The 18,707-nt window shown below is 51.6% G+C and overlaps 7 protein-coding genes across 7 annotated transcripts; 5 read left to right on the forward strand and 2 right to left on the reverse strand.

The window, feature by feature from the left end:
- Window positions 1-7,089: 7,089 nt before the first annotated feature.
- On the forward strand, window positions 7,090-7,986 carry QC763_214240 (uncharacterized protein; the record flags this gene model as incomplete). Its single annotated transcript, XM_062910464.1, has 1 exon — window positions 7,090-7,986. The coding sequence occupies one exon, from the start codon at window positions 7,090-7,092 to the stop codon at window positions 7,984-7,986; it is 897 nt and encodes a 298-aa protein (XP_062769303.1).
- Window positions 7,987-8,049: 63 nt separating this feature from the next.
- Window positions 8,050-8,451, forward strand: QC763_0044760 (uncharacterized protein; the record flags this gene model as incomplete). Its single annotated transcript, XM_062905673.1, has 2 exons — window positions 8,050-8,151; window positions 8,323-8,451. The coding sequence occupies 2 exons, from the start codon at window positions 8,050-8,052 to the stop codon at window positions 8,449-8,451; spliced, it is 231 nt and encodes a 76-aa protein (XP_062769304.1).
- A 434-nt stretch (window positions 8,452-8,885) lies between these two features.
- QC763_214230 (uncharacterized protein) lies at window positions 8,886-11,519 on the forward strand (the record flags this gene model as incomplete). Its single annotated transcript, XM_062910463.1, has 5 exons — window positions 8,886-9,689; window positions 9,752-10,113; window positions 10,182-10,353; window positions 10,408-11,403; window positions 11,461-11,519. The coding sequence occupies 4 exons, from the start codon at window positions 8,886-8,888 to the stop codon at window positions 10,918-10,920; spliced, it is 1,851 nt and encodes a 616-aa protein (XP_062769305.1). The 3' UTR covers window positions 10,921-11,403; window positions 11,461-11,519.
- QC763_214210 (uncharacterized protein) lies at window positions 11,212-15,921 on the reverse strand. Its single transcript, XM_062910461.1, has 3 exons — window positions 14,161-15,921; window positions 13,583-14,095; window positions 11,212-13,528 (listed from the first exon to the last, which is right to left on the reverse strand). Exons 1-3 carry the CDS (start codon window positions 15,640-15,642, stop codon window positions 13,241-13,243), a joined length of 2,283 nt encoding a protein of 760 aa, XP_062769306.1. The 5' UTR covers window positions 15,643-15,921; the 3' UTR covers window positions 11,212-13,240.
- QC763_214220 (uncharacterized protein) lies at window positions 12,483-13,233 on the forward strand (the record flags this gene model as incomplete). Its single annotated transcript, XM_062910462.1, has 3 exons — window positions 12,483-12,800; window positions 12,863-12,977; window positions 13,043-13,233. The coding sequence occupies 3 exons, from the start codon at window positions 12,483-12,485 to the stop codon at window positions 13,231-13,233; spliced, it is 624 nt and encodes a 207-aa protein (XP_062769307.1).
- Window positions 15,922-16,092: 171 nt separating the features above from the next.
- On the forward strand, window positions 16,093-18,121 carry QC763_214200 (uncharacterized protein). Its single transcript, XM_062910460.1, has 3 exons — window positions 16,093-16,205; window positions 16,261-16,502; window positions 16,565-18,121. The coding sequence occupies exons 1-3, from the start codon at window positions 16,167-16,169 to the stop codon at window positions 16,881-16,883; spliced, it is 600 nt and encodes a 199-aa protein (XP_062769308.1). The 5' UTR covers window positions 16,093-16,166; the 3' UTR covers window positions 16,884-18,121.
- Window positions 17,036-17,565, reverse strand: QC763_214190 (uncharacterized protein; the record flags this gene model as incomplete). The annotated part of the gene is made up of 2 exons (XM_062910459.1): window positions 17,036-17,234; window positions 17,318-17,565. The coding sequence occupies 2 exons, from the start codon at window positions 17,563-17,565 to the stop codon at window positions 17,036-17,038; spliced, it is 447 nt and encodes a 148-aa protein (XP_062769309.1).
- Window positions 18,122-18,707: the final 586 nt, after the last annotated feature.

Here is an 18,707-nt window from a genome sequence, read left to right on the forward strand (position 1 = left end):
TGCGGATCCATCCGAGCCCTCGCCGCGATGCGCCAATTCGATGCAGACTGGACATCCGTCGTCTTTCTGAGCTGGCACCACCGTACGAAGCACTTTCATACACTCGGGAGATTGCATTAGACACAGTGCAGATATTCATCGGAGATACCGATGCCCAGCTTAAGGTCACTTGGAACTGTTTCAACGCGTTGAAAAACCTGTGACTTGCCCGACACCCCCCGCCCAATGTGGATTGACGCCATTTGCATCAACCGGGAACGAAGAAAGATCACATCAGATGCGGATGATGGACCGGGTCTATGCATCAGCCAGTCGCACCGTCGTTTACCTCGGAGAAGAGACATCTAGCAGCCGAACCGTTTTCAAAGATCTTACCCAGGCTGTTGATGGGCCCTTCAAACTCTTTGAGGATGGCACCTGGAGACCAGAACGCCCTAGCCCGGATGAGGGTGTAGTGGTGGGATTGGAAGAGCTGATTGACCGTTCATGGTTCTCTCGAATCTGGGTACAACAAGAGGTATATGTGAGCGACAGAAAATCGGTCCTGGTAGTGTGTGGTTTAGATCACGCCTCGTGGGAGCTGCTCCATCGCTGTCTCTTCGGGTACAAGAGGTAGACCTTGGTAGTCAACCGATCTGCAGCTCCCGGTGTACTGACTTTATCCTCTTATAAAGAGAAGCTTCCCACCTGGTGGAGTTTGTGGAGAGCCCTCGGCTCAACTAGATCGTGTCAAGCAACTGACCTCCGCGTCAAATTATTTGCGCTGAAAGCCCTAATCGGTCCCGGGAGCATCAGTCTGGATCACATCATCGACTATTTTCGAAGTCTTGAATCAGTTCTGGCCGCAGTTGCAGAGTACTTACTACCAATCATAGGCTTAACGTTACTGTTGGCCGTCCGCCATCGCCATGGTCGCGTTGGTCTTGCTTCTTGGGTCCCCGACTGGTCTCAAACGCAGCCACTGTGGGGCTTGGATGCCTTTGGTATGGCCGTCCGAAAAGCCATGGGCAACACCAAAAAAGGATATGTTGACGAAAGGCCAAATGAGTTAGTACCTGGTACCTATCCAGCGCTCATCAACCTGTTGAGGTACCTGTAAGGCTGAGTAACCCGAGCCAATCTTTGCTGCAGCTTTCATTACATCTTTTTTCCCAAGGCCCTAGAATATGACCCTGGAATTTTGTGTGTAGATGGTTGGCGTGCTGGGAATATTACTGGACTGGGGGCAACGTTCCGTTTTTGTGACACAAAAGACACAAAGCAACAATTGGCACGCATTCAGGAAGTTACACGGCGGCTAAAGAGGGATGGAATGATACCCGAGGGCTACATTCTACTATCTCACATCAAGGATCACAACATCATATCATGTGGGTGTGCGTCCGTTGTTCATGTCTCTACCCCACAGTCTAACTAACCAATAACACTAACCACTTCTTGCTTAGCATTCAACAATCTAGGCACGGTAGAAATGAGACAGCTTTTTACCAGAGGCCTTGTTTCGGCAGGTGATGAGGATGAACTGGTACGCGTTACTCACTTACGTACCTGGCGAAACACGCCACCCCAAGCATATGCATCATTCTCGCATACCTTTCCCCTATTGTCGCCAGGTTGAAACCGCTACTGATATATGTTTCATTAAACAGAATAGCATGTACATTGATTGGTTTCCCGCCGAAGGAGACGTTCCTTCGTGGATAATCCCGGAGGCCACACGACACTTGAATGACTGTAAGTTCTTTGTGATTGGGGAACGTCTTATTGGAATAGCACCCGAGGCTGCACAAGAGTCAGATGTTCTTTTTGTCATCAAGAAAACACATTGGCCATGTCTCTTACGACCAGCTCCGGGTGGGCGCTGGCAACTTGTCAGTGGAGATTTGTTATGTCATGGATTTGGAGGAAGAAATTGGGTATAAGGAACTTCAGTTTTCCGTTGGAGGAACATGGGATGGGCCGAGAATTGAGGGTTGGTTGGACGAGGAGCCAGGAAAGTTGGAAGTCTGGTAGATTCCAAAATAACCGCGAGCACATCACCTTTTGACGGAGTTCTGGGTGAAGGAGTTGCACAAATGCCCCGGAGCTGTAGCTTTCAGAGTGTGAGGCGGTAGACTGTCCCACTTTTTAGAGGTATTCAGGAGCTGATATCAACGTCAAGAGATTCGCTCGGTACTATATTGGTGCTAAAGTGCTTGCGTTCCGGAACCGGAAGCTACTCCCTGTTCTAGACTGTTTGCCAGTTAGCTTCGGATTGCGTCATTTGGAGTCGCTGTCCGCCATGAACACCAAGACAACTGACAGCTATATGATCTCAACAGCTAGGGTCATATCTTTGCGCATTCTGAGAGCTTAACGTGTCCAAGGATGGAAAGAACACCGGACTTTTCGGCAATCCCTGTCACTGATCTGTCCCGCCGTTATGATCTAAGCACAAGGCCTGAGCTTTTAGTCGATCTTCGCCATACGTTGACCGACCTGGGATTTCTGTACCTCATCAATCACCGTCTTTCCGACGTTACCAATGCAATTATTGACATTCTGCCACAGCTTTTTGCTCTTTCGCCTGAACAAACGTGTGAAGTAGCACTTATAAACTCACCCCATTTCCTTGGCTACAGCGGTGAAGCAACCAAGACAACAGCAGGCCAACCTGATATGAGGGAGCAGTTTGAGTTTGCAACGGCGTCATCCGATGTCTGGGAAGATGGAGGTAGAAAGGATCCATTTTTCCAACGACTTCAGGGCCCTAACCAGGTACGTAGTCTGCCAGGTGAAATTTTCATTGTACCTTAGTAACAAGACTTCAAAGTGGCCCAGAGTCTCATCCAAAATTAGAGGAGCCATAACCTCGGACATATCCTCTCTCAGACCTATCCATAACCTCTCTGTCATTGGTTGCTGAAGCTCTCAATCTCTCGCCCGATAGCTTTGATTACTTCCTCTCAAACTTCGGTTGGTCTTAAACTCATCAGATACCCCCCGCCTACTTCAACCAGGGATACCAAAACCCAAGGTGTAGGCCCCCACAAAGATTCCTCAGATGGTTCACGTTCCTTCTCCAAGCCTCTGGGCCAGATGTCAAAGGCCTTCAAGTCTTGAACAACAACGGCGACTGGATCGACGTCGCACCGATCGAGGGAAGCCTCGTGGTGAACATTGGCCAGGCCTTCGAAGTAGTCACGCACGGTGTATGCAAAGCCACAGTTCAACGTGTCATTCTGGACGGGCTGAGAGAAGATAGATACAGCGCCGCATTCTTTCAGGGATCAGAGCGAGCCTGACCAGGACGGAGGCGACAGAGACATTGAGACATCACTTTGAAGGATGGGACGCAAAGGGCAAGCCTGCAGCGATCGCAGTACAAGACGTTGAGTCGCCCTTTTTTAGGGGAAAATATGAAACGTGGGGGGAGAGCCAGCTAAGAACGAAGATTAGGAGTCATCAGGATGTTGGGAGGAGGTGATATCAGGAAGTTTGGGAGGGATACATGGAGGATGTATAAAGAAGCTTCAGGAGAGCCATTATTCCTATCAGGTATTTATATTCCCCAATCGATATCTGGTATACCACGTAAAACCATAGTGGCTCGATCACGGCCTGTATAGACAAGTTCAAAAACCAAAAGCAAAATCCCATACCCACATCCCAGCTATTACTCAGTAGGTAGCTACCTCCTTCTTAACCGGCTTTGCCAGTAACCGAGAGTCTTCGTCCGCTCTTCAATCCTCTTTTCCAACTCCTCCTCCCATTCTGGGTATTCGTCATCGCCACGCTCTTGAGATCTGGCGTCCTCCATCGTGTCTGAGAAAATGTCCCTCGCAATACAAAGCGGGCATGCAACCCGATAGCCGCACCCTACCCTCTCAAAATACCAAACATGTCTCGCCGGGCCCGGGCATCGACCACCGGGTCATATAAACCATCCTCCACCACATACCCAGCAGTTTCCATTATCCACCCACGAAATGACATCAGGTACGGTGAGGTCGAAATACAGACCCGATGGGGCAGAAGTTGAGCTGGGGCTGATGCTGACATCAAAAATTTGATCTGGAAGCTCAACAAGTGTAGGAATCCTGGTGATGGAGGCGTAGGGTAAACCAGAATTCTTATCCCAGTCGTCTTCCTTGACCTCTTGTGTGTTGATCTGAGCTGCCCTTTCCGCTGTGGCGCATTGTAAATACCACTCAAAATCACCAACACTTTGAGGATTGGGAAGCCTTCCAGCGAGAACCTTTCCGTTGTTGTAGAAGTCAGGAATAGGGTAACGTACATTATAAGCGAGCGACCAATATAAGCGAGCGACCACTTTTTTCACGCAACGCCTAACCCCCCCCTCAAAACCTCATTTTCTCAACAATCCAAAATGCCATCTACTTCAAAGGAAGCCCATATAATCTTAGCCCTTGAGGCTCTTCAAAATGATAAAAATCTAAGTGTATCAGCGGCAGCCAAGATGTATAACGTCGATCGCAGTACGCTTAGACACCGACGCGCCGGCCGGCCTGCACGACGCGATACCACGCCCAAATCGAAGAAGCTCACTCAATCCGAAGAGGATGCTATTGTTCAATATATTATTGAGCTATGTGCGCGAGCTTTTCCACCAAGATTGCGTGGTGTGGAAGATATGGCCAACCAACTGCTACGCGTACGCGACGCGCCCCCTATTGGCAAGCTCTGGGCACACAACTTCGTTAAACGCCAGCCACAGCTCCGTATGCGTTTTACGCGTAGATACGACTACCAGAGGGCTAAATGCGAGGATCCAAAGGTTATTAGCGAGTAGTTTACGCTCGTACGGAACACTAAGGCCAAGTACGGTATTGTAAATAACGATATCTACAACTTCGACGAGACTGGGTTTATAATAGGTATTATTTTCGCGGGCATAGTAGTTACGACCTCGGACGGCCTTAGTAAGGCGAAACTGGCCCAGCCTAGTAACCGCGAATGGGCAACGGTAATCCAGGGAGTCAATGCCCTCGGTTGGGCTATCCCTCCTTTTATCATCTTGGCCGCGCAGTACCACCTTGCTAACTGGTATACCGAGTGCAACCTACCGTCCACCTGGCGCATCGCAACCACCGATAATGGCTGGACTACCAATCCGGTAGGCCTAGATTGGATCAAGCACTTCGACTACTATACGGCGCCCCGGATAAAGGGCAAATACCGGTTGTTAATCCTCGACGGCCACGAGAGCCACCACTCGACCGAATTCGAGCGCTACTGCCAGCAGAACAACATCATCACGCTCTACATGCCTCCACACTCCTCCCACCTCCTCCAGCCACTCGATGTTGGCTGCTTTGGGCCGCTAAAACAGGCGTACGGTGGCCAGATCGAGGACTTAATACGTATACATATCAACCATATAAGCAAGCTCGAGTTCCTCTATGCCTTCCGCGAGGCCTTCTTTGCCTCTATAACAGAGAGGAATATACAGGGTGGCTTTGCGGGTACTGGCCTTATACCGTACGATCCAGAGAAAGTGCTTTCTAAGCTAGATGTAAAGCTTCGTACGCCAACACCTCCAAACTCACGGCCGGGCACGGCACTCCCTTGGGTCTCCCAGACACCACACAACCCTCGAGAAGCCAACTCACAGTCAACGCTCATTAAGACTCGCATTACCAACCATCAAAATAGCTCCCCGACTTCAATACTGGCTGCGGTAGACCAGCTTGCTAAGGGTACAACGGCTATAATGCACCAGGTGGCTCTCCTTCGTGCAGAAGTCTCTTCGCTCCGTAAGGCCAATGAGGCACTAAGTAAGCGCCGGAGAGCCAAAAAAACACGTGTGAGGCTTGGAGGGTCACTTACTGTACAAGAGGCACAGGATCTACTGGATCAGAAGGCCGTGGATAGGGAGGGAGTGCAAGAAACGCAGCCGGATAGTAGTAATGCAGGGGGGGCTCGTACGAAGGTTCAGTGCTGTGGTGTATGCGGTAAGCCTGGGCATAATGCGCGCACTTGCCAGGAGGCTGCAGAAGCATCTGATTCAGCTGTTTCTGATGTAATTATGGTTGCTTCCTAGTATTGTTGTGTAGTAATTGAGGATAATGGTATAAAGGTTGTGAAAAAGTGGTCGCTCGCTTATATTGGTCGCTCGCTTATAATGTACGTTACGGCTCATATGGTGGTTCGAACTTTTGGCCGACACAACGGGTAACCGTTTTGTTCACGTTGTCGGAGACTACAGCGTTGATGGACTCAATCTTGACGAAACAATGCTTCGGATCCCGGAGAGCTGCCGCCTGTGCCTCGTCCAAAATCATCGACCAGAGTTCGGGCGGAAATCATAGGTCGCGCTGTCTGGACCTGATGCAGTGAGATCCATTGCGGCTGATCAGGTCTTCGATCCGGTTAACAGTGGCAAGTTCAGTACTGAGGAACATAAGTTGATCCTTCAGGGAGTCGGGGCTCTTTGACATAGAGCCGATGCTCGCATGGTCGAGGAGTTTCATGGTAGAAGAAAGGTGCAATGATTGTCTGTTAATTGCATTGTGTGACTGAAACTTGCTTAAGAAGAAGAGAAAAGAAAAAGCAAATGCAGAAGGTTAGCTGGTGTAAAAAGGAGGTTTTATAGTGAGGAACTGGAGAGCACACTCAAGCCACTACAAGGAGGCAGCACCAGTTGAGAAAAAGCTTACTTGGAAAAGTCGCAACAATTGGGGCAACCAGCTTTTGCATGATCACCAGCATCTCTTTAAAGTTTGAAGCACGGAAACACCACAAAGAGCACCTTTGAATCCGAGCGATGAGTTCAGTGCCACTTAACGCACTTGCTACTTCGGTTTAGACGTCCACCGGGGGTGGCCGCGTGTACTGCACAAGGTACTTTAGGTAATAATCCACTGGAAACAGTGGTAATAGGAAGACGCCATTCAGAACTGTCATCAGCCTGAGAAAGAGGCGGTCAGACCCTAACCCTTGCCCCCTCATCTGTTTGTTTTGTGGCTTACATAACGAACGCCATTGGTGCACTTCACAAATTTTGGGCACACTGCCCCACAGCACATATCATGACATGTCACTCACTGTTCAGGTTCGCATATTTCATAATCCAAAAACTGCCTCAAGATGATCAGTCAAGCACCCTCCCCATCTGGGACTCAACCATATCCCATCCCCCCACCCACACCAGTCATCACCGCCTCGACATCCGGGAACATCCGTCATGAATGGCCCGCAATAGGACTCACCCTCGTCCACGAATTCATCTCCCCGGCCGAAGAACAAGAGATGATCTCTGCCTTCCACGCCATCTCCCTCCTAAGCCCGGCCGATTCAAAAAGACGAATAAGCCAACATTTCGGTCACCACTTCGATTACACCACCTTTGGAATCGACGAGTCAAAGCACAGCCCTGTCCCAGCTTATATCACAAACTTTCTCGACAGGCTACCGGTCGACACTGATGGGAAGGAAGCAGGACGAAAGCCGGACCAGTTCACCGTGCAATACTACCCTCCAGGCGCCGGCATCCCGCCACACGTGGATACCCACAGCATGTTCGGGGAGGCGCTGTACAGCCTGAGTTTTGGGAGTGGGGTGCCGATGATTTTCAGGATGAGCGGGGAGAACGAGGCGAGGAAGTTGAGGCTGCCCAAGAGATCACTGCAGGAGTCTTCAGATGGTAATGTGAATGGGAAAGTAGGGGGGGAGATACTCGACAAAGCTGAAGGAGTCGTTGTACACCCGGCTTGGGAGCTTATGCTGCCGGCGAGGTCACTTCTTGTCATGAGGGGGGCCTCGAGGTATGGGTATACGCATGGGATTCGACCCAGAAAAACGGATACGATGGATGGAGTCACGGTAAAAAGGGAAGGGAGGTATTCAATAACCATGAGGAGTGTCAGGAGGGACGAGGAGATTGGCTGTGACTGCCTGTTTCCGGGGGTTTGCGACGCCCGTGTGAGACAAGAGCAGGAAGCTGCGTTAAGGGCTGGGGGTATCAAAAAGGCAGAAGCCCAATAAGGATCACCAATAAAGTATTCACCGGCCAGTCACGTCTGGCACACGGACCCAATTCAATGGAAGATGCAAGACAAATGCTGCTATTGTCATTCGTGGGAGAGTCTTGGCAAGGATTGGCAGATACTCTTGATACATCCAATTCACAAACGGCCCTCAATCGTCCTTGTAAGACCACTGCTCCTCATTATTCCTCCCGCCAGCTGCTGATGAAGGGAAGTAACACGGCAAAACATTTCGCCATGATCAAGACTAACCAACTGCTCGACAACAGTTGTGCCCTTCCAGCAGGAGATAGCAGCAGAGTGAAGCTCCAGGTTGAACACGCCATATCCCCAGGCCATCTCACAATACCTGCATGCACTCAACACAACCCAACCCCGCAGATTTGAGCTCAACATCAACTGCATCCAACACCGGCTCGAAATTGCCACGGCCAATGGCGCCATCTCTAAACAGGGCCGTTGAAGGCTGCCTATACGACACCCGGGCATTTGGGACCAACACCCTCGTGTAGCCTCCCCCAATATCAAGAACACCATCTCCGTGGACCAGCATCAACAGTATTATCAATCCGCATGTACGGTACCGACTCGGCAGCCCCCCACGGTTTGGTGGTTGCCAGCGGGAACATATCGAGGTCTGGTCCCCTACATTTGCCATCAACATTGACGTTGTCGCCATCAGCCAAGGGTGGTATCACAGACAGTCACCCAACCAGAGCCCAGATGAATACAATGGCGGAAGATCTTGACCATTTGACATTATCGTTCTGGATTCACCGGCACCTTCACACCTGCTTCGAGATGCATCCGAGGAGTGACACATGGGGGCCGGATTTTCCACGGCCACGGCAGTAATATAAAATATGGAGATGTTTAAAAGTTACACAACCGCTCCATATGCACATCAGCGATACTCTATGGATACACCGTCAGAGGGCTTCATTTTCAACCTTGTTGCTTCTCTCCATCATGGCACCCAGCGGAGACTCAGACGCCAAGGACAAGATTCAGTCCTCGACCGCACTCGCCTCGTCCAGCGAAACGGCCTCCAAGTCGTCCAGGTCATCAACCAACGAAAAAGAAAAGGAATCGCCAGAGGCTATCCGTCAACGCATTCTTGACCAAGAGGCCGAGTTCCGCGCCTCTCAAAAGCCCACAACCAACCTTGCCTCGTTCTGGTCCTGGAAGAAAAGTGAGAGCCGCCGCCCCGAAGATATTGCCACCCAGCCTTCTGTCTTCGACAACCCCGAACTCGCTCCGTATTTCCAGCCGACCGAGCGCTATGAGAATCGTCACCGCTTTGATCCCTCCTTCAAGTGGACCTGGGCAGAGGAGATTCCGTTGATCAGAAAGATAGATTGGAAGGTCACCGCGTGGAGTTGCGTTGCCTTTTTCGCCTTGGATTTGGACAGGAGCAATATCTCACAAGCTAACACGGACAACTTCCTGGACGACCTGGGATTGGACACCAATGACTACAACTTGGGCCAGACTGTGTTCCGAATCAGTTTCCTGTTGGCCGAGTTGCCTTCGCAACTGATCAGTAAGAAGATTGGTCCTGATCGATGGATTCCAGCTCAGATGGTTCTCTGGAGTATCGTGAGTGCGGCACAATTTTGGCTCAAAGGACGATCATCCTTTTTGGCAACGAGAGCATTGATTGGATTGCTCCAAGGCGGCTTTATTCCCGATGTGATCCTGGTCTGTCTCCCACTCTTCCGGTTCTGGGTCCGTCATGATAGGTACTGACCACCGTCTATTAGTACATGTCCTACTTCTTCAAAGGCACAGAACTTCCTTTCCGCCTGGCGCTGTTTTGGATGGCAAATCGATTAACAGATGTCATATCCCCCCTATTGGCATACGGACTCCTGAGACTGAGAGGATATCATGGATATGAAGGGTGGCGGTGGCTATTCCTCCTGGAGGGCATTCTGACACTGGTGATCGGTATTTGGTCCTACTTCCAGATGGTACCTTCACCAACGCAGACCAAAGCTCCCTGGCGCAAGAAGGGATGGTTTACGGAACATGAAGAAAAAATCATGGTCAATCGTATCCTGAGGGACGATCCTTCCAAGAGTGACATGCATAACCGGCAAGCCATCACTTTCAAGCTACTTTGGTACGTTGCTTGCTGTCCCTCGCTTGTTTGTGACTGGGGGTACCATGACTGACTGATTTTGACTCCAGGGAATCTCTTTGTGACTTTGACTTATGGCCAATCTACCTCATCGGCCTTACTTTCTCCATGCCTGCCGGCCCACCGGATCAATACTTGACTTTGACGCTCCGGCAGTTGGGTTTCGATACGTTTGATTCCAACCTGCTCAGCATCCCTTGCCAAATCACCTGCACCATCAGTGTTCGTTACCCCACAAATGCCCTCTAATACTCAGGCAACGGCTAACGTAACCAGATGCTCCTCATCACATATCTGTCAGAGAAGCTGAACCAAAGGGCCTTCATGGGAGTGGTGATGCAAATGTGGCTTCTGCCATGTGTTGTAGCCCTCTATCTGCTACCAGCCGACGCATCAAGATGGGCAGCATACGCCGTCGTCACGGTATTGCTGTCATATCCTTCCACTCATGCAATGCAAGTGGGATGGTGCAGCAGAAACAGCAATACCGTGCGCACACGTACCGTCTCTGCTGCGCTTTACAACATGGCAGTCCAAACCAACAGTATCATATCCTCCAACATTTACCGACGAGACGACCGACCGGAATACCGACGTGGTAACAGGGCCCTGATTGGCATTGCAAGCATGAATATTGTCAATTACCTGCTGGTCAAGGCTTATTACGTATGGAGAAACAAGAAGCGAGACGAAACCTGGGACAGGATGAGCCAAGAGGAGCGGCGAAATTACTTGGCTACCACGACGGACAAGGGAAGCAAGAGACTGGACTTTAGATTCGCACATTAGTCAAGAGAGACGGGGCTGAGACGGGATTGCTGTACCCTGGAAATGTAATAGCTCGGTGTAGGCAACTCTCGGACGTCAGACTGCTCAACGAATGACCATGAGAGCTGATGTTATTTTACCCCGCTTATAATTCGGCAGTCAAGTGCATCACTTAAAGTTTAATCTCACACATAACTGGAAGTGGGGGATTTAACATAGGGCAGGAGCACAAAGAAGTGAACTGCCGGGCTGTTCCTTGCTTCCCTTTGCGTGCCGCTTAGACCGTCCGTCTTGTGGCAAGAACAAGGAAAAGTCGACAATGCCTTTGTTGGGACAAGAATAGGTTTCTGACCCTCAAGCTGTAAGCATTAAAGACGGGCTTTTGCTCCCATTGGCATCTTCTCTTAGATTCCCTTCATCCTCACAAAAGCCTTTCTCTCACAACAAGTAAGACGGAGGCAGAAAGCACTAAGAACAACATTCAACACGTCATCCTCACCATTGGTAAGCTTTTCATCCATTCACTCTTCAAAATGGAGCCAAATAATAACGATGATATAGACTGGTTGGACCTCGTAGCATCCCGGCCCTGCTCCGTCACCCCAAGCGAATCCGCCAGCCAGGTTCACACACGGCGGCCCCCCGCAACTCGGGGCAGCAGCAGCACCAATAACAACCGCCGCTCCTCTTCCTCCCTCCGCCCCATCCAAGAAGAGGAAATCCGCCTCTTTTCCACCACCCAATCCCAACTCCGTGAGGCAACCTCCCGGCAAGGGCACCCCAGCAGGTTACCACCCATCCCCGAATTCCAAGAATCACCCTCCAACCCCCTCGTCCGGAGCGACGACAACCTCATCCCCCTCGACGACGCCATCGAGCGGCTGCGGGACTGCAAAGCCCGTCTCGCCACCACGCACGAAGGCTGGTTGCTAGCAGCCAAAGCCCTCATCCGCGCTGACCTCGTTCCCGCCAACCAAGCCCTGTCTGTCGAGCTTAAACGCTTTGGGGACGCCATCTGTGAGCGGTACGCCGCTGCGACGTTTCTGTGGAACACGCTTTTGGGTTTGGACCCAAAGGAGTGGTTGGCGAGGGGGAAGGCGTTTGATACTTCGCTTAGGAGGATCAGGACGCTGAGAGGGCTGGAGGGGAGCTTGTGGTATTGGGAGAGCTTGACGCTGAGGCTGCTGGAGCTGGTGGATAGGGAGAATGAGAGGATTCGGAGGAGGGAGGGGGAGATTGGGGAGGTTTTGGGACGGTGGGGGAGGGGGATGCCTTCTAGGCCTTGAAATCAGGGGCTGATGAGGAGGGGCGTGTCTTGTCTTTTCCGTGGCCGTTGAGTGCTTACCTTGCCTACATAATTGTGAAAGTATAATCCCATAAAGTTTTTGACGTTTGTTACCTGTGCATCATGACAATCATCTGTGATACCTTTCGTGACCCGTATTTTGAACATGTTATTGGACCCCCTTTCGACCCCCTTGTTATGGACCCGGCAGCACTGACAAGAGGTGGGTTCGGGGAGTTTGTTCGTTCCCAACCAATCACAAGTCGCCAGTGACATTCCTTCTTCCCATTGCCCCGCCATGCATGATCCGGCATCATTGCCGGACGAGGTTCTCTCGTCAACTCTTGCAACGATTGCAATGAACAGGTTCCTTATATCAACATCTCTTCGTTCGGTACGCAGCTTTCCAAAATCCAGGACAATCCGACCTCACCAATTGCACACCTACTCCCTCCGCAAAATGTCCACAGACACTCCTGTCCCAGCACCCTGGCACGCCGCCTACCCCGCCCCCTCTTCTCAAACCGTCTTCATCCCCCGTGACGAGGTCCTGTCCATTCTCGCCAACGGGAGAAAAGATACCGTGCTGGTTGACCTGAGAAGAAACGACTTTGAGGTAGGTGTTTCCCATTTGCATCCTTTTTCGTCGTATGAGATCACGACGCTGAGATAAACAAGGGCGGTACAATCCGCGGCTCCATCAACCTCCCTGCTCAAAGCCTCTATCCGACTCTGCCAACGGTGTACTCCACCCTCAAGGCTGCCGGGCTTAAAAAGGTCATCTTTTATTGTGGTAAGCCTTCACGAGGTTGCTCTGCCTTTGAAATGTCCCCCCAGATTGCTGAACGCTATGGACAGGCTCATCGACAGGTAGAGGGAGCAGAGCAGCCAGTTGGCTGGCGGACTATATCTCGTCCCAAAACGACACCGAGATGCAGAGTCTTGCTCTGGGGGGTGGGATTAAGGGGTGGGCTGCCGCGGGGCCAGAGTATGTCAAGTGGATGGACGAGTACGATGAGAAGGTCTGGGCCAAGTACAGCACCACTTAGACAGAGGCTACACAGCTTGCTTGCCTTCCACCAACGCATCAGAACTCGAGTTCCGTGATTTTGACCTCAAGCTCCACCCATCAGGTCCCCTGCGTCTCAGCCGGTCCGTGGTGCCCCGCCACAGTGTGCGTAGGTCATGGTACACAACACCGGCAATGTCCCATTTGTCGGCTAGCCAAATGAGGGAAATGGCGAGAACATAGGTGATGACGCACACGATGATGGTTGATGTCTTGAATCGCTCCACGGTTTCCTCTTGAGACTCGGCTTCGAAGAGTGGGGTGCCAAACAGGGCCTGTGTCATGTCAGCAAGCTGCTGGGCGAGAGCTTGGCATGGAGGGGTACTTACAGAGGTGAAGCTAGGGGGTAGGTACAAAACAGTCATGATGGTGAAAACAATGACATATCGGTTCATTGTAGTCGCCCGCGAGGCTTCCCGGAGAGAGGTTGCGTTGAACAGCTGCAGCACCGTTAGCACAGGTTCGTCTACCAAGTTGCTCCAATCACCACCACTCACCCCGTCTCTCAAACTGGTAATCTCCTCCGTCTTTTCAGCAATTCTTCGCAACAGCTTTTCTTCAGTTTGCTGCTGAAAGTCGAACAGAATCTTCCAGTTGTTCCAGAGCGCCTTGTCCTTGAGCGGGTCCTGTTTCAAGAAAGCTTGGACATCGTGTCCAGCGCGCCGGAAACTCCCTTGGATCAGCTTCTCGGGGTCCATCTCTTGCAAATCGCGGCCAGTTTCCCGAATGGCGTCGGCGAAGATGCGAAGCATCTGCAGTGTCTTGAAGTACACTCTGGAGCGTTCAAAGGAAGTGTCAAACATGAGGCGGGAGCTGGTCTCATCGTCGAGAATGTCGAGGAGCTATAAGTTGACATGTTAGTAACGTGTGTGCCATGATGAGACGACCATGGCCGAGAGATACTGACAGAAGTGTTGACGTTGCTCTCCAATGCGTCCAAACAGTGGCCCCACTCGGTTTCCCAAAACATGAGCAGACGGTGGATGCTGCTTTGGAGCAAATGATAGCCAGCATTCAGCCCCTCAACAGCAAAGTGTCTATCTCCCCAGTCGGTAAACAAGTCATTTGACACATTAATATCACCATCTTGTTTCATGGTCATAGCATCGGTCAAGGCAACAATACGGAACCCATGGGGGGGATAAGTGTAGTCCCAGTGGCACAGAAGACTCATTCTCCGTTCGGTGAAGGAAGAGGATGAGCTTGCAAGGTGAGAGGGGAACTGGCCGGATTGTCTGACACATTTCGCATGAGGCCTCAAGCCAAAATTGACCTTATCAGACCTGCTGGCGGGGGAGAAACAGCGGATGGTGTGTTGGTAAGTGGTGTCCGAGTTTCCTGACCACCCGGTGTGACTCATGCGATTGCCACGTAGGTAAAGAGGTTTCCATCCGGCACAAAACTCGTGAAGAAAGCGGTGGGCGATGCCGGTCTCGGTGTTGGGTTTGTTCAACACCACGGCGGTTATGAGTGCGAGGCGGTCAAGAGCCATCAAACCGCCGTCGAGCAAAGGAGCAGTGCAATGCCACAGCGAGCCGGGGCTGGTCAAGTGATCAGGGGCTGCCATTGCTGAGGCGATGGGCTTCCAGTCCTTGTCAAAGACGGACCTCGCCGTCACCAGCTTCTGTGCTGGCCCTTGGCCAGAGTAAAACAGTGGACATCCAATGATGGCTCCCTCTAGGGCAGGACTCTTGCCGATGATCCATCCTGTCTCACGAGAGTGAGAAAAGGTCAAAGCATCGAGATCGAACCTTGAACCCCATTGCTTGGTGACATTAGAGACCTGAGATGCGTCCATGAGGACTCGGTGAACGGGGTCCAACTTGTTCGGTCTTTCCCAGTTCCAGTATATCTCTGCGAGCGGCCCGGAGTGGTTGTCTCGTAATGATACAAAAATGGGGACGTATGCACCGGGGCCATACTCTCCTTGGTGGCCTTCCCTTGGCTTGTGTGAGATGCGTTCTTCGATGAAGCTGCGAATGAATCTCTTGATGTTCGAGGGGTCCGCGGGACTGAATGACTGGTGCGCAATGTCACGGACCAACTCTCGAACTTTCATCTTGACCAGATCCGGGTCACTGTTGGAGGTGGTCTCTCTTGACAGTTGAGAAACCGGCGATGAGGGCACATCCGGCTTGTGAGCGGCCAACATGAGCTTGAGAAGCCGGTTGGTCTCTTGCATCTCGCGAAAGAGATCAGAGATGGATGGGGAGTTGTCTGATGGTATTCCTGGCGTATCTGGCGCTGCGGCATACATGACTGTCGGGCCAGACTGTCCCTTGCTACTGGAGACATGTTGGCTGGTGTCATCTTCGCTTTCTGATGAAGGAGGCGGCATACTGGATATCGTCAGAAACTGAGGAGAGGATATGTTGCAAGAGACTCTCATTCCAGGCACATGTCGTCTCTATTTAGGGAATGGATCTGAGAGTGAAGTTGGCGGCTTGGCCCCCATCGTGCATGAGAAAGGATTCAAGGGGCTCGTCGCTGAAAGCCAATTGGTCATGTTTGTTTTATTTGGGGTCATCCTGTCGTAAGTGATGCGCTGGCTGTTGGAATGAGTTCACACCGGGCGACTTTCGGCGGACGAAGTAGCTAGGGTGTGTATTAACTTGCGTGGCTTTGCTGTTGAAGATAGCTATGGCTCGGGTCGACGATGTGAGAAGAGGTGAAGCAAGTGTCAAACGGCACTTTTGGGGGATGCAACTGCCAGAGGACAAGCGCCCAGTACATGACCCCACCATCACCCACTGCCTGCAGGGTTCACAGCTGAAACAAGGGGCCAGAGCTTCCGCCAAGCCACTGTAGCGACCCCACGCAGGTACCTTGACGGAACACCGCCAAATCCCACCTGGAACCCAAACATCAAACATTCCTGTCAAATACCAAGATACACCTCCAGCAGCAGCCAACATGTCGCGCCGTCCGCCGAGAGGAGAATACATTGAGACCGTATGTCAATGACCTCGAAGCATCGGGATGAGGAATCTAGACTCACATTGCGTAGGACACGGGCAACAAGGTCGCTCGCAAAGCTACCCTCGTCGGTACCCAAAACATTATGCTCGGTGGAAAGACAGTCATCCAGCCCGAAGTCATGATCCGTGGCGACCTGGTCCGATCGATCCAATCCTCCTCCAGCAGCAGCAGCAGCAGCGGAACACCGAACAACACGGCTGTAGCAATTGGCCGCTATTGTTTCCTCAGCCGAGCCTCGTGTTTACGCCCGCCAGGCCGATTCTATAAGGGGTACTGTGCCACCATATATAGCTTGCTACACTATAAATCTCTAACTTGTCCCTTCTACGCAGTGCCTTCACATACATGCCCCTACGGATGGGTGACCACGTCTTTGTCGGGCCCTCGTCTGTTATCCAAGCCGCGTCGATCGGAAGCCACGTACACATCGGAGCGAGAGTGGTGGTGGGCGAGTTTGCCATTATCAAAGATTACGTACGGGTGCTGGACGAAACTGTCATTCCGCCCAACATGGTCATCCCAAGCTTCTCCATTGTGGCAGGACAGCCGGCAAGAGTGATTGGGGAAGTGCCAGAAGGCGGCCACGAGGCGTTTGAGCTGAGAGAATTGTACAAAACAGTTGGCAACAACCCACAGCCGCCCGCGTCCTGAAACGCCAGACCCGAATAACCAGTTGACGATTTACGGTTTATTACGATTTACGACTACAGACAGAGAAATGTTTTATCGGTGCAAGACAGAAGCAATCAGTTCGTTATAGTGAAAAGCTTGTGATCTGTAACACCAGGCTTCTCCAGTTACAATCAGCTCTTTGCGTTGTCCGCCAGACTCTCTTTCAGCTTGCGCCATTCGCCATTCCGGCTCAGTCTGCTCAGCAGCTCCTTGCCAACAGCCGTGTCGCCCACTTTATGGTCTTCACCATAGTTCTCAACCTGGGCCACCTTGTCGACGTGCCTGGGAAATATCTCCTTCAGCATCTCGCCCATCTGGTAAAAGCCGTACCTGCCCCAAAAGGCATAGATGAGCTGCTTGTCAACAGCAGGAGAGGAAAACCTACGAGGTTCCATCATATTCAGTATGCACACGTGTGCGTTCTCCAGACCCAATGCACCCTCCCCGCCGTCGACAGGATGCCCTGGTTCTTTTGGTCCAGGCACGGCCAGATCACATTATCCAACAGCAGGGTGTTGAACGTGAAAGGCAGCTGCTCTTTCTTCTCCTCCACCCAGCGCCAAATCCTTTGCTCGATCAGCGTCTTCATGGCCATGAACCCAGCCACACCCTTCTCGCTGGGACCGGCATGCTCGCCCCTTGACAGTTTGACAGCCTCCATATTTTAGGGGTTTTGGTCCAACGTCGTTGCTCTTTGCCACCGAGGTGTCCAGGCCGCCGGTCCGCAAGATTCGGGCATCTCGGTCTTGACTCGTTGGTCGAGCATACCGTCGGGCGTTGCATAAGTGTGGGAGGTTGAGATGCATGTCCGAGACTTGGGCATCATCGGCTATGATCTCAGTCCTCACCCTTTCTCGTGGCACCGGGCTCCACATACATGCATTGGCCTCTTCTCCGCCGCAGGCGCAAGATGTGTTTGAGTGTCACCAGGTGGGAGAGCCTGGCTATTTCTCTGTGTTTTGTCAAAGGCATTGTTGTCAGCGCCGAATGGTAAGATAACAACTCGACTTAACAAAGAAGCTGTTGAGGCAGATCCACTGCCCCCTTGAACACCTTTTTCTTTATTTTGCAGCATCAGGAAGATTCGAGACATGTGGTAGCACTCTTTGATTGCCCGCCGCATGAACTGGTTGCGCAGTTGTTCGTGGAACATCAATGATGAGAATGTAACCATCTCTAGATAGATAGGATATTTAATTGGAAAGTGCTGCTGGCGGACTTGTCTTGCTCTCCATCCCCTTTCCATTCATTCATCAAATCAATAATCTCATCATGTGCTGGCCAACAGTTCCAAAGCACCCCTGGTGCGATTGCACCCTCGATGAAATTCTGACCATCGACGGCAAACCTTCATGCCCACACCACGTTTCGATATCTCCATATGGGCTGTTTTACCACCCAGCTGAAATTTCCGAGGCGCTCTCAGTCATCATCCGCCCAGACATCCATTGGATGCCATGTAACTTTTACTACAAGGCTTCCAGTTACGCAGGAGTGCTAAGCCATAGAGAATGCTACCGCATGCAGAGAAGCCAGCACAAACAGACTATTCCACCACCGGGTTACAAACCATTTCTTCTATGGGACGGACTTTGTGCTCAGTGTGGTGGATGGGGGGCTGGAAATGGGTACTCTCTTCCGTTGATACCGTTGACTTGGGCCCAGGTTGGTGAGCGCGGTCAAGTCCGGTATCGTTATCAGCTTCCCGATGGTTCACCACTACTTGACCGTGAGGCAGAGGCTGCTTTGACTGGTGCGCAGAGAGAGGAGGCGTCGGCTGATGAGATTGTATACGTAAGTATG

This window comes from Podospora pseudopauciseta, assembly GCF_035222475.1.
Source record: "Podospora pseudopauciseta strain CBS 411.78 chromosome 2 map unlocalized CBS411.78m_2, whole genome shotgun sequence".
Taxonomy (NCBI): Eukaryota; Fungi; Ascomycota; class Sordariomycetes; order Sordariales; family Podosporaceae; genus Podospora; species Podospora pseudopauciseta.

What these genes read in the sequence shown, in the direction of transcription:
- QC763_214210 (XM_062910461.1), bottom strand. Translation starts at nt 15,642, where the DNA reads ATGAGAGTCTCTTGCAACATATCCTCTCCTCAGTTTCTGACGATATCC. An exon ending in AGAGCAACGTCAACACTTCT is followed by an intron (nt 14,096 to 14,160) that starts GTCAGTATCTCT and finishes GTCAACTTATAG; the next exon opens with CTCCTCGACATTCTCGACGA. An exon ending in TACCCCCTAGCTTCACCTCT is followed by an intron (nt 13,529 to 13,582) that starts GTAAGTACCCCT and finishes GACATGACACAG; the next exon opens with GCCCTGTTTGGCACCCCACT.
- QC763_214200 (XM_062910460.1), top strand. Translation starts at nt 16,167, where the DNA reads ATGTCGCGCCGTCCGCCGAGAGGAGAATACATTGAGACC. An exon ending in GAGGAGAATACATTGAGACC is followed by an intron (nt 16,206 to 16,260) that starts GTATGTCAATGA and finishes CACATTGCGTAG; the next exon opens with GACACGGGCAACAAGGTCGC. An exon ending in CCAGGCCGATTCTATAAGGG is followed by an intron (nt 16,503 to 16,564) that starts GTACTGTGCCAC and finishes CCTTCTACGCAG; the next exon opens with TGCCTTCACATACATGCCCC.